Below are 13,257 nucleotides of genomic sequence, written 5' to 3' on the forward strand. Positions count from 1 at the left end.
CCCTTCAAAACAAAAACAATGTAAAATTTCAAAATTCTAGCTCAAAAATAACCAAGAAATCAATTGTGTCACATCTCAAATGACTAAAATCTTATAAAAATGATGGAAGACTTTTTGGAAAGCTTCAATTGAAAGGTCAGATTTAGGATCTTTTATATATTCAATAGTCCATCATAAATAAGTATACCAAATTAGAAGATTCTCTCTTATTGGGACATAGAAATGAATTGTGTCAGGATGTTACCTGTTCAAAGCATCTGTATTATGTAGATAATACCCAGTCATACCTATGAAGCTGGAGACAGTTGACAGAGTCTGGTTTTTCCAGAGATCCATTGTTCTCCATTCCAAAAATGCTGCAATTTCTAGCAAAATACTGCCAGTCTTCCCATTTTAGATCATCTCTTTTTTTTCTTTCTATTCTTATTGCTTCAGGGTGTGGGCTAAAGAACTGCAGTATAATATAGAATACCTACAAGAAGATAACAAATTTATGAACTGATATTAATGGCTAAGTTGTAAAACAATGAGAATATAAACTTTTTTTTCCTATGTGACTATACAGTCTGCTTTACCACTCATAGACAGAAGCAGCTTTATTTCAGCCCATATATTCCCAATTAAAACCAAAGATTACCTTTTTTGTTAAATAAGCTCTTTGAACTCTCAGACACTATTATGCAAATACTGATCTCTTCCATTAGAACTCTACTTTTTCTCTAAGACCATTTGAAAATGTACAACAAAGTCCATGATTTGTTACCATAATATTATTTTCATAAAAATTTAGTTTATAACTTTATGTTGACAAATATTTGATGAGTTGACTAATAACAGGCAATTCTTTCTTGTTTTAAAAAAAAGTCTCCCTGTTTATCTCAGAACCTTATCAAACACCTGTGGTGTTTTAAAGACCTCTTCCCTCAGCATACTTTTTATGCAGAAATGTGTGTATTAAATAAGAAGAATCCTAGAACTTCACATGTATTTGAAATTGCTTTAAACTAAAGGACTAATATTATGTATGTAGTCAAAACCCCTCATCATATTTTTGCCTTCTCACCATTAATGAAAAAAAAATAAAAATAAATACTAGGATATCAAGAATACACAGAAATCTGTTGAATTCTCTACTGTGAATGCAGGCCCCCTACCAGTGTCTCTCATTCCAAGACATCCTGACACTCCTCTTCAGTCACCAGGCCTGCCTACTGTTTTCTCCTTCCATATTCTTTGGGAGGCTAAACTACTGTCTCCAAAAGATCTAAAAAACAGAAATCCCCTCTGATACACCAGTGTGCTTTCAACATGTTCAATTTCATTTGTCTGCACTCAGTTTTCTACTTGAAGGTATTGAAACAAGCACCATAAGCTTCAATAGAAATTAAAACTGAAGTTGAAAATTAGAAAAGTGGAGTTAAAAGACAGCAATCAGCTCTTAAATACTGGTGTCTTCCCACAGGATATCCACTCTGATGTCTCTCTTCTAGATTACTGCTTGCTAAAACACGCACGTCAAAAGAGAATGACAAGAACCATAATGCATTGTGTTGCCTTTTGCACTGTTACACACCTGCAAAGGAAGCTTTCTTCCTGGTCCTCTGAGGATAACATTTTAAAGCATGTGGTTTGAATTTCCTGGAAATTGTAATGAAACATCTACAAAAATCCTTTCTTAGTTCTTATTTAATAAATAGCAAATGTAACCTTCCCATTACCTGATACTGTCCATTTTGTAAATCTATTGTGATTGAAACACCACGATCCAGACCTGCAGTATTAGCAAACACCGATGAAATCCAGGTGGTCCCAATGTCATCATCATTGATATAATCCAGAGGATGGGCTTCTGCATCCAACCTCAGCACTCTGTCATTAGTGGTATCGTCCACACCGTTGGGGATGCAGTACCTCTGTACCAATGGGTGTACTCGGGGATGACTGCCAGGACAGCGGCACTCAGACTGGGTATGAAGATGAGGGAATTTTCCAGAGAATACTTCCAAAATATCTCTGTCACAGCATATAGAAATTTTATTACATACATGATAAAAAAGGACAAGTGCCACTTTGTTCTTCTAGGCTCATAAATTAAACAAAATTCAGTTTAGATATAGTAGAAGCACTAAAGGCCTGGTTTCAGCTCATAAAAATGGGGCAATCAGCTAGGAATCAAGGCCCTACAGGGTCTCTATGTTATCAATGATAAGTAGGCACGTTCAGAAAGCATCAGTAAAGAGGCACTGCAGAGCTGCTTTCATTGCTCCACATGTACAGACTTCCTCAGACACATGGCACTGAGAGAAACTAGTTCCTTGTTGGGGTGCCTAAATCTAGAGAGGATGAATCCATCCACATATTCAAGGAGAAAAACTCTTAACATTTTATTGCAGCATCATGTCTGAATCCAATCAGTGGTCTGGACACTATTTTTAAGGATACCATAGCACCAACATAGTGCCTGCAATCACAGAAAAGCTGAATGTTTGCACTCAAATTCTCCAAAAAGACCACCTTGAACAGCATCACATTGCACCTTCGAAACCCGTGGACAGGAATATTTTCACTTTTAACTAATTTTAATACAAATGCCCACTTTTTAGCTGCCCCAGTGTGTGATCAACATAGTCATGTCAAATTACTGAGTCACTTCAGTTTCCCCTGATATCAGCAACTGAAATAGATAACATAGGTAGGTAGGTAGGCAGGCAAGCATAAATATACATGCATGACATGGGCAGGTCTTTATCTGTTCATCTGTGTGTAAAAGATTTCATAAGCCTAGAAGATACCGAATTCTTATTTTAAAAACCTTTTACTTTTCACCTTGTTCTATTTCACCAGTAAGAACACAATCTCTGTTTACTTATTAATCAAATAAATATTTGCTAGCTGCCACTACAAATTCCACAGAACCCAATGTTACAGGGCCTTTTACACAGCCATAGCTTTAAATTAATTGGTACACAGGCAAGACTTTCTATTCTGGACCAAGTTATTTGTGGATTTAAAACCAAATCTACAAAGACATCACTAGGCCACAACATTCCTTAAAATACCTTATTTTTCAATTGTTAGACTTTGTTAATTTCACTGACCTAAATTGCAGTTTAAAGAATTTGACATGCATTGCTCTGAAAAATACAACCAACAAGACTTTCATAAAACTTGGAATTCAGACTCACATTAATACTTTCAATTCACAGGAGCTCAGTTCATCATAATGTCCTGCAGACAGCTGAGCTCCCAGGAAACTGCTTTACATCTTATTGAAAGACCATCATTAAGTAGCCTTAAGGTCTGCAGTCACGAGTGTCATTGCGTGCAGCCTACCCAGAAGCACCATGCAGACAAATAGGACCTGACTACTTCTGGCCAGCTTGAATTGACTAGATTAATCCAGCATGAGCTGGATAACAAAGGTAACATTTCTTTGTAACATGCTAGGAAGGGAGGCTGGAGGGCAACAGAAATTGCACTGGCAACTGTAATTTGGCCTCAGGAACAGAGGAAGTCAAAGCAATTGCCCAGGGCTCTGTGGGCTGAGCTAGGAAAGTCATTGGCAGCTTATGGTGACAATCTAATACAGAAAGCAAGGAACAGTTAAGACAATGGCACCTCAGGGTGAGGGTGTGCAGGGAGGGTGGTGAGAGCACCAAGAATACCCGACATGGACATCCAATACTACAGGGAATCTGAAACCAGAGGAAAGAAACAGCTAAGCACAGGGAGTCAAGATTGCAGTCACACAGGCAGCATGCTCATCACTTGCAGTGCATGTCCTCTCCATTTGGATCCCGGGTATCTGAGTGATCTAAACTGGACTAGTCTGCTATGCTCCCTTCCTTGCCCTACAGTTTACATGGAGCTCTAAAAAAGCTTAGCAAGTCTTATCCACCAGGACTAAGTTTATCAGCACACACTATTATATCAGAATTATGATGAGTAGATAACACCTAAACAGTTTATAAGCATTGAAATCTAGCAACTGGATCTACTCTCTGCAGAAAACATACTAAGTCAGGCTGTAACAAGGACAACAATAAGAAGGAAAGCCCATATTTATTACTGAGTGTTGTGTTTCACCACATATATACTACACATACCACTACATATATTAAGCCTACTTAAGTAACAGTCCAAAAGCAAAACACATTAAGTTGTTGAATTTATTTTAACTGAAGATTTTTTAGGTTAAAGGGAATCTTTGAAATGAGGTTCCGGAAACTACATCATCATAAGCAATTATCTAAAGGAACCATCTGAAAAGCACTATACTTTGGGAAATAAGCATATTGTTATTTACACTTTCTTCTTGCCACACTCTTACTCTTTTACAAAATAAAAGTTCTTTACCTGTTTGTAAGTGCCACTGGGTAAAATCGAAAATCTTGCATTCTTCCAACAAATTGCTCTAAACCTAAGAAAATATACTATAAATAATTGATCGAGCAGAGGGCAGCTTTGCACTGCACAAGAGCACCTTTAATTCAGCACTCAGACACCTCTCTTGCCCAATTACCCCTCCTGAATGAAGCCATCTTGGACCTGGACAAAACTAGAGAGGGCAGTGACTTAATTTTTTTTATAAAAAAGAATGATTTATAATAACTTTATAAGAACATTTTGTACCTATCTCTTTTCTGATTAGAGAGGTGGCACAGGGATCGGCTCATTAGACAGAAGTAATGAGCCAGTCCATGTGCCACCTCTAATTAGAGAAGAGATACAGTAGGTACAACTGTACCTATCAATTTATACAATAAAGACAAAAAGCATTTTAAAATATTCCTTTCTTTTACACAATTATTAGTTATCCAGTATTCAGAATCCAAATGACAAGAAAACACAAATCCAAGCTTTAAGAACTGAGGCACAGAATATTTTCTTGCCTAAGCACACGGTAGTTGTTCTAAGTGACATATAGCCATATTGAGGAGTTAGCTTCAAATTGTGCATGTTCCTGAAGAACAATAGACAGTCTTCTTAGACCTGCACAGCCAAGAATTTGGAAAAAGCAACAAAACATCCCCCACTGTTCTGCTATGATTGTCATACTGTAATACACATAAAATTCTAGATGGAGATGATGAGTAAAGCTATTAGGCCTGACTATGCTGTTCATTCTGCTAGTGGTTTTTGTGAGTGTTGATACAGCTGAACCACATGAACAGCCAGAAATCTTCAGCTCTGTTCCTGACTCTGCACAGAGAGGAGCGTAGTCCGGTGGCATGCACAATTCCATTCTGAAATAGTTCCATATATTTACTCAGAAATCTATGATCATAAATTAATGGAACATGTCACTTTGCATACATGTTTTAGAGAAGGCAGAAAAACCTATCGATATGCAGAACACATAGAATAAATTATGATCCTACAGGATCATCTACCAAACTTCTGTCTTTCAGCCAATCTTTTGAGGACACTAATTGTACAATAGGAATTTTCTTCTGGAGGAGCTGTCACTTCTTAGCATATAGATAACTTAAAATTACTCACATACTTCTTTTAACCACATCATGCATATTTTATTTTGAATATTCCAGTGCATTCTGCTAAAATACTACAATATTCACCTGTGAAGCTTTGTCCAATTTGTAGAGTACTGTCAGCATCAGTATCTGCAACTGTTCCCATAAGAATCCTTGAATCAAAAGGTGTGTTGTCATCTTCCCAGCCATTTAAGAAGAAACTAATTCGGCTGTGATGCACCTAAAGAATCAATGTAAAGGGCAAACACATGCTTTATTATGCAATCACTTTGATTTCTCTACTTGTTGAGTCTAACACTGATTAACTGATAACATTACTTCAACCTATTTGCTGTGCGTCTTTATTTTCAGTGCCTACTGAAAGCAGTTACCTCTTTTCTGTCCATCCAGTTAATAGATCACCACTCAGATGCACAGAGTATAACATTTCCACAGTAGAATCATAGAATCATAGAATCGATTGGGTTGGAAAAGACCTCCGAGATCATCGAGTCCAACCCTTGGTCCAACTCTAGTTCATTTACTAGATCATGGCACCCAGTGCCACGTCCAATCTGTGTTTAAAAATCTCTAGGGATAGTGAATCCACCACCTCTCTGGGCAGGCCATTCCAATGCCTGATTACTCTCTCTGGAAAGAATTTTTTTCTGATATCCAACTTAAATTTCCCCTGGCAGAGCTTAAACCCATGCCCCCTTGTCCTATTGCTGAGTGCCTGGGAGAAGAGACCAGCTGCCACCTGGCTATAACTTCCCTTCAGGTAGTTATAGACAGTGATGAGGTCACCTCTGAGCCTCCTTTTCTCCAGGCTAAACAACCCCAGCTCCCTCAGCCTCTCCCCATAGGGCTTGTGCTCCAGTAGTTACATTAACGAAGAAACTCCAGTGCAGGGATCTGGCAGGGAGAAGGAAGAGAGGAAAAGGAGAAGGGTGGGTCTGTTTCGCAAGGTACAAGGCTGGTTACAGCTACATCCCCACTTCAGGCCATGGGCACATGTTAGAGCTGTCACAGCTCTTCTCATCCACATCAGTTCAAACAGGCCTCAAGGGGCTGTATACCATGCTCAGGATAACCAAACACAGCATGCTTCAGCCCGGCCTCTAACACCCCTCTAAAACACCTCCCTAACCCCAGCATGTTTCTTTCTACAAGGGCTGAAGGGAACAGTACTGGAACTGCCTACATCTGCTTTACACCCAGTGGGTAATTCCCTTACATCAAGGGAACCCTTGGCAAGGAATATGCACTCAGCCAACACCCCAGGGTACTGTTTTCTGCAAGTGTTCCCTTCCCTGCCAATTCATTTTAAATCTGAGCTAACATTCATAGAAATCCTTTATGGCATTCTCCCAGCTCCACAAAGTCACAAGATTCCAAGTTTTTACAAAGTACTATTTTTTTTGCATTAAAAATCCTCATGTTTAGGTTGCCTAAAATTAGGAAGAATTTAATAATATGGGAGTGTCTTTCAGCCTTACATTTTATGAAATTCAATGCTCTCATTTAAAAAACACAGGCCCACAGAAAATGAAAACCATAGGTATCATGGCTATAGTCAGCTTCCCATTAATGAAACTGATTATAGAAACTAAGTTGAACTTATCCAAAACTTCTATTTCAGAAAGCGATTTATTAGCAAAAATGAAATTAGTTGATTTTTAGTAATATTTAACTTGCATAAACCTTTATTTGCATGAGAACTTGGTAGCTTTCAGAATCTGAAACACCATTTCATGCTGACAATTTAGAGAGCATTACTTCAATTTTGCAGATATGGATGCCTGGTGCATCATATCTATCAAGTCCAAATAAAAATAGAGTGCTTTAGTCTATCTTGATAGTCATGCTAATCAAAACAAAATAAACCTGGAATAATTGTTTCTATAAGAACAAAATCTATATGAGGACATAGAAGGTTTACAAGCAAAAATAATTTGTTGCATAGAGGAAAGACAGAACTTATTTACCAGTTAACAAGATACCAGCTTGAAAACCATATAAGCACTCACAATACCATTCTGCAATAAAGTCTTTCAAATTTCAGACCAAGATAAACGGACACAATTATCTATAAATCTGAGCTCAGATGATCAGCATCAGTGCCTTGGGCAACATGAGTCTATCAGCATTTTAAGAAAGAAAACATGAAATAAGATGGAGGGCTTTGTTTGGATTTTTTTTTAAGACTTCACAGAAAATTGTACAGAAGGATTTTTCCTCCTTAAACTGCACTTTCAAACATACACATGCATGCTGAGCTTTATTGCCATTTCCAAATTCAGTCAATACTTCCCAAATTTAGACAGGAATATTTATTGCCCTTCCACTGATGGAAATTTGAAGGCTATTATCATAATTACTAAGCCTGGAGATTTGTTCAAAAAGTTATTGCATATGAGTTTCAGCGCTCAAAATGCATTTCTCCATTTTAAATTATCTTTTGTGTTGACACATCAATGACCTAAATACAACAGTTTTTTATTTAATTTTAATTCAAAGCCCTCTAAACATCTGATGCCCTATTTGCAAGAGCCTAAGTATACGTATATATGGTGGTTACATTGCATTTTTTTTCTGCATCACATTTTTTACAGCCTGTTACTGTCATTTGGTGTTTGACTGTTATCATCATAAAAGATACAGGCTTTTCTACTTTGTTATTTGTAGCATTATCTCATGTTTTACAACATCTTTGCACAACATGCCCGCACATGAAATATAACTAGTGAAAAGTTCTCAGTGGTATTAATGCATAAAAAAGAATGTGGTTCCATCTCTACTGTCTTTACCCAGCCAAAAGCTGATGAACAGCCAATTTTCCTTTATCACATTAGCACAGCCATGAGGGAAACACATTTGTTCTAGTCAGCTACACTAAAGATACTATTACCAATCTAACATATACATGTTTTATATCAGCAGTATTCTCAGAGTATGAGGGAGCCAACAATATATTAACACTAGCATGACAGTTTATTTAAGAAAAGAAAATTGTCTCTGTAGAGGGACAGAAGTTAGAAATGTATGGCTAAAGCTCAGTGTCACTGGTCTAATAAAGGTAATAATTCTTAAGCTTTCTTTATAGCAGGTAACACTCCTGTGGCAGCTCTGTCATATCATTCAAATAAAAATGTTGCCTTTTACAAGTTTAAGAGTACCTTTATTTTTAGTCAGATATGAAGCATGTTTCCGCTTTCCTGTTTCCACTGTAAAACATTTGTAAGGGGAATTCAGAAATGGGCGCACTCACCCCCATCAGCTTCTTGAAAACTTACTGTCTCAGACACAGCTTTATAGGACCCAATTCTGTCTTCCCTCATGGTAAGCAGAGTACTCACCTCCATGCACCCCCTAATAAAAATATGTGGATTTATTTCTGACTTAAAAGCAACAGAATTGAGCCCTAAGTGACCAGGTATTTTTACTTGTTGAAAATAGGTGACTAACGATAATTTTAAATCTCCCTCCCCCCTCCCCCACCACCAATCTCTTTGTATTAAATAGGATTTAGAATAGTTGGGTTTAATATAGCACATCCCCAAGGTAGCCCTAAGCACTTTACAATGCTGAATTGGATATCAGTAGTGCAGTGACTGTGTAAGGCAAAGGCAGCAGTCATTATGCATTTGGCAGTAGCTCAATGTAATGATCCCCCTGCTGGTTATTAAAGGGGGTATGAATATCTGACATGGGAGGAAAATGTAGGAGGGAAACCATGTGTGGTATAAAAAATCCCAGTGGCTCTCCACTGTGGGAGGAGAGGAAGTCTCAAAGTTTGGTGTCAGTTTAGACTAAGCTAAATAAGAAAAGCTGGCACCAAATCAGCTGTTTAATGTAGTTATTTAAGGTCTCTTGACCGTTAGCATTAAACTGCATGCAGTAGCACAGAACTAAAGGAACATTTTCCCTCTTGACTAGGACAACAGGATTATTCCCCTGTTGTCTTTATTAATAAAGTTCAATAGGAATTTGCCACAAGAGAGTAACAGAAGAATAGTAGGAAGTGTTGGCTTCATGGTTATGCAGAGCACAGAACCAGAAGCCTGGGACATCAGCCCTCTAATCCCAGCTCTGAAACCCGCTCACAGTCCTGTGCTTCCCCATCTGTCAGATACTTTAGCAAATCAACCTCACAAGAAGGTAGCAAGGATTAGTTACTAAGATACATTCACTCTGAAACTACGCTAGCCCTTCCCAACATAGAACCTAATACCAATTCCAAACAATGAAAAATCCATTTGATGGTGAACTGAGGTGGTGAAGGTATGTTCATGCTCTTGAACAAGCTTGTTATAATCCAGAAGAGCTTCACAGCTAGGGAAAAGAGCTGAAAGGCAAGTTCCTTCAGTGCATCCTGAACTAAGCTTTTATGGTTCTTTGGTACAAGCAAGTTGTGCATCAGAGACAGCAATACCAAACCGAATCACTTCCTGCCTAGGAAACCTTTCCTGCCCTATGGGTCACAGTAGCTCAGAACTACAGAATCAAAGAACAGATAAGGTTGGAGGGGACCACAGTGGATCATCTGGTCCAACCTCCCTGCTCAAGCAGAGTCATCCCAGCGCACATTTCACAGGATTACGCACATGGTATTTTTAATAAAACAAGATAAGTACAGAAAACACATTACAACTTCATTTTATCATCTAAAGATCTGTGCTATTCAGATCCTACCCAAGAAAACATAACAATGAAATCAAACACAAATTTTTCCACTTGGTTTGGATCAACCAGAGCCGCCATGAAAGCAAAAGCCAGTATTTTCATGTATTAACTACTAACAGAACTGCTAACTTCCACTATATTGCAGCAATCTGTGTGGCAAAAAAAAAAAAAGAAGAATCACAACCAAATACTCCACTTCAGAGCAGTTGCACTGGCTAAGGGACTATGGCAAAAAGCAGAAGCAGGGAGCATACAGGAGCATGGCAAACTCCTGAACACTTTTTGAATCTCAAAACACCAGCAACTCAGAGACTTCACCAGTCAGCAACAGTTTCTATATATTAGTAGCTTTCCATGGATTTATTCTGCCTGATTTTGTATTGCTGCTCCTTGAATGGAGAATGTCATGTTTTTTTCTTATTCTTATTTTTTATTATTAGCCTTGTATTGCACAGATATCTATAGGTATAATGTATATTGATATAATCAATGTATAAATAAATAAGTAGTATAATAGTTAAAAATAAAAACCAATATAAAAATACATAGTATTACAATAAAAATTAACAATATCCTTTTTTAAATAAAAAAGCTGAATATTCCTCATCATTAATACAGAGGCAGAACAGATTTTGATATCAAGTAAAAGATACAGTTATATTGATTCCACTTTTTTGAATTACAATGACCCTTTCCAAGTCAAAGGCAGTTTGAGGGAATTCTGAGATCACAACCTATGAAGTTTTGTCTTTCCCATAATAACACGCACATTTATTACATTGCAACGTACGTGGTGATATCTGGCCCAGTTAAGCAACAAACATTTTTTAGTCACAGACATTAATCACTCTGTCGTCAAAATGTCCTGTTATATATATATATATAAAGGCAACTGAGACTACTTTAGTCTCTTCCATGTAGAATTGAATTGCACTGTTTCAGCCAAAAAAATGAAGTTAAGTGAACCTTTCTTCAGTGGACACTATGATCTTTTTGCATTAGTAAGATGTCTCCATTAAAAGTCGCTGCTAGTACTAATACTACCCATATACCTTGCGGAAAATGATTTCTAATAAATAGGATAGGAAGAAGAGACATGGAAAAGAATCCTTTATGTTCTAATAAAAAAATCCTAAAGAATACCTAAATATATCATAGCAGAGTTCAGGATCCCTATCCACAGATCAAAGTTTCACTGCACTAAATGACACACATCCAATAGATGCAGTAGTGTCTTCCCAAAATATTTTACAATTTGTTATTATTATATGTTACAAAGACATATCTGTTTTTCAGTTAGTACAATCTTCCCCTATAGGTTATCTTTCCTATTCTATTGTTTAATGCCATGGGAATGATTTAGTAAAATATTACAGATAAATTAAAGGGAGTTATTTCAAGACAACATTAATCTCTTCTACCAGTTGAATATACATTCTTTTTACTCTTACTCATCACAGCTTCTAGTAACTGTAAAATACAATTTAATCCTAACATTTCTTCTCATCATCTAATGTTCTAATAACTAGATCGCAGTATCTGGCAAAACAGATTAATAAACCAGAAGGACCTCTTCCCAGATTTGCAGGCCATAAATGAGGAGTTCCACAACAGAGAATACTCTGGTACCAAAATTAAAAGAAAAAAGTATTTTCCAGTCATTTAAGCCAAATTATACCGATCCTGGCCTACATAGTTACTCAGCCAACTCAGTGATGGCAAGCACTTGAACCCTAACTGCAGCTCCTATGGCTATTTCGACTATCAGACAGTTTCAGATGGCAGGGGCAGGACTGACTGACACATATAAAACAAGGACAAGGACCAAACATACACCTTGCAATACTAGGAAATGAATACATTCCAGTACATGTAATGGACACCACTGTTTTCAAATAAGATGAAAAAGAAGCAGTTTTGGGATCTAAGATACATATCAGACAGCGAACAAGATTATTTAAAAACATCAGGTATTTGTATATTAAAATTTTTAAAACCAGCTAATTTTTAAGTTAAAAATGAAAATTTAGCTAGCTGCAAATGCAAGTTAAATTTAAATATTTAATACAAACTAAAGCACAAGTCCCATTTCTCAAGCATGAGAAAAAAAGCAAATTCTCCTTGAAATAAGAGAATGAATAATGAACTGTAAGAAGACTCAAACAATTCTGGGTTTGTTTTTCCTTTAAATAAGATCTATTTGCACAGCAAGTAGTATCTCAGAAACAGAAATAATTATTATAAAGAAGATGACACACAATTTCAAGACTTTTAAAGTGCTTTATGAGAAGCAATTAGGTAGCTAGAGAATTTACCTGTAAGGCATAAGAAAAAAGAAAAAAGATTCCATTTTTTTTCCAGATCAGCAAGCTGGCAGAAATAAACTCTCCTTTTACTTGTCTTAAAAACTAAAGCAACTCTAGAAAAAATAAAGTTACACAGGCTTTACAGAACTGTAAATTAAAGCAGAAGTTAGCATAAATGATTTGCTTAATCATTCAGAAATAACAAGGAATCAGAGATCATAAGAAATCAAGAGAAGCTGCAACTCATCCAGCTCAAAAATTATTACACAAGATGCCATTACAATTGCTTACTATCACTTAATTTGGAATGGTTCTTATAAAAGTTGCCAGCTGGAAATAGCTTGCTATCTGTTTAAATCACCAAGATCCACAAAACCTTTTTTCCTTCTAAATGTATTGCAGATATGTTGCATCAGGAATTTTCTCAATGAGTTCATTCTATAGAAACAGACAGTGTATTAACACATTTTCTTCCAAGGTGAGAAAACAGATTAAGGTTATGACCAAAATGACAGGCCTGTGGCTTCCTTGAATACTTTAATAGAGTCAACAAATCAACAGTGGTCACTGATGACAACAGAGGAACAAAGACAATAGATGGAAGGAGGGGAATTAGTGGTGCTGCTATAATGCTCTAATCAGAAACTTGAGCATAAAAATCTTTTTCACCTTCAACCTGTCTAAATATGCTCTTTTTGCCTGTTCATATAAAGATAAACAGCATATTCTACCACTGGGGGACATATGGGTTCACATCTTTACGAAAGCAGGTGTGAAACAGAAGTGTAACG

General features: G+C 36.9%; 1 protein-coding gene across 1 annotated transcript in view; it reads right to left on the reverse strand.

Annotated features, from left to right (window-relative positions):
• The window catches only part of USH2A (usherin), a 387,863-nt gene that overhangs the window by 349,731 nt on the left and 24,875 nt on the right, over positions 1-13,257 (reverse strand). Inside the window, exons 3-6 of the mRNA XM_071578650.1 lie at positions 5,580-5,715; positions 4,357-4,420; positions 1,719-2,013; positions 288-472 (exon numbers count right to left, since the gene is read on the reverse strand). Coding sequence (XP_071434751.1) covers positions 288-472; positions 1,719-2,013; positions 4,357-4,420; positions 5,580-5,715 — 680 coding nt within the window. The remainder of the gene's footprint in view (positions 1-287; positions 473-1,718; positions 2,014-4,356; positions 4,421-5,579; positions 5,716-13,257) is intronic.

Source organism: Pithys albifrons, chromosome 2 (genome assembly GCF_047495875.1).
Source record: "Pithys albifrons albifrons isolate INPA30051 chromosome 2, PitAlb_v1, whole genome shotgun sequence".
NCBI classification, from domain to species: domain Eukaryota; kingdom Metazoa; phylum Chordata; class Aves; order Passeriformes; family Thamnophilidae; genus Pithys; species Pithys albifrons.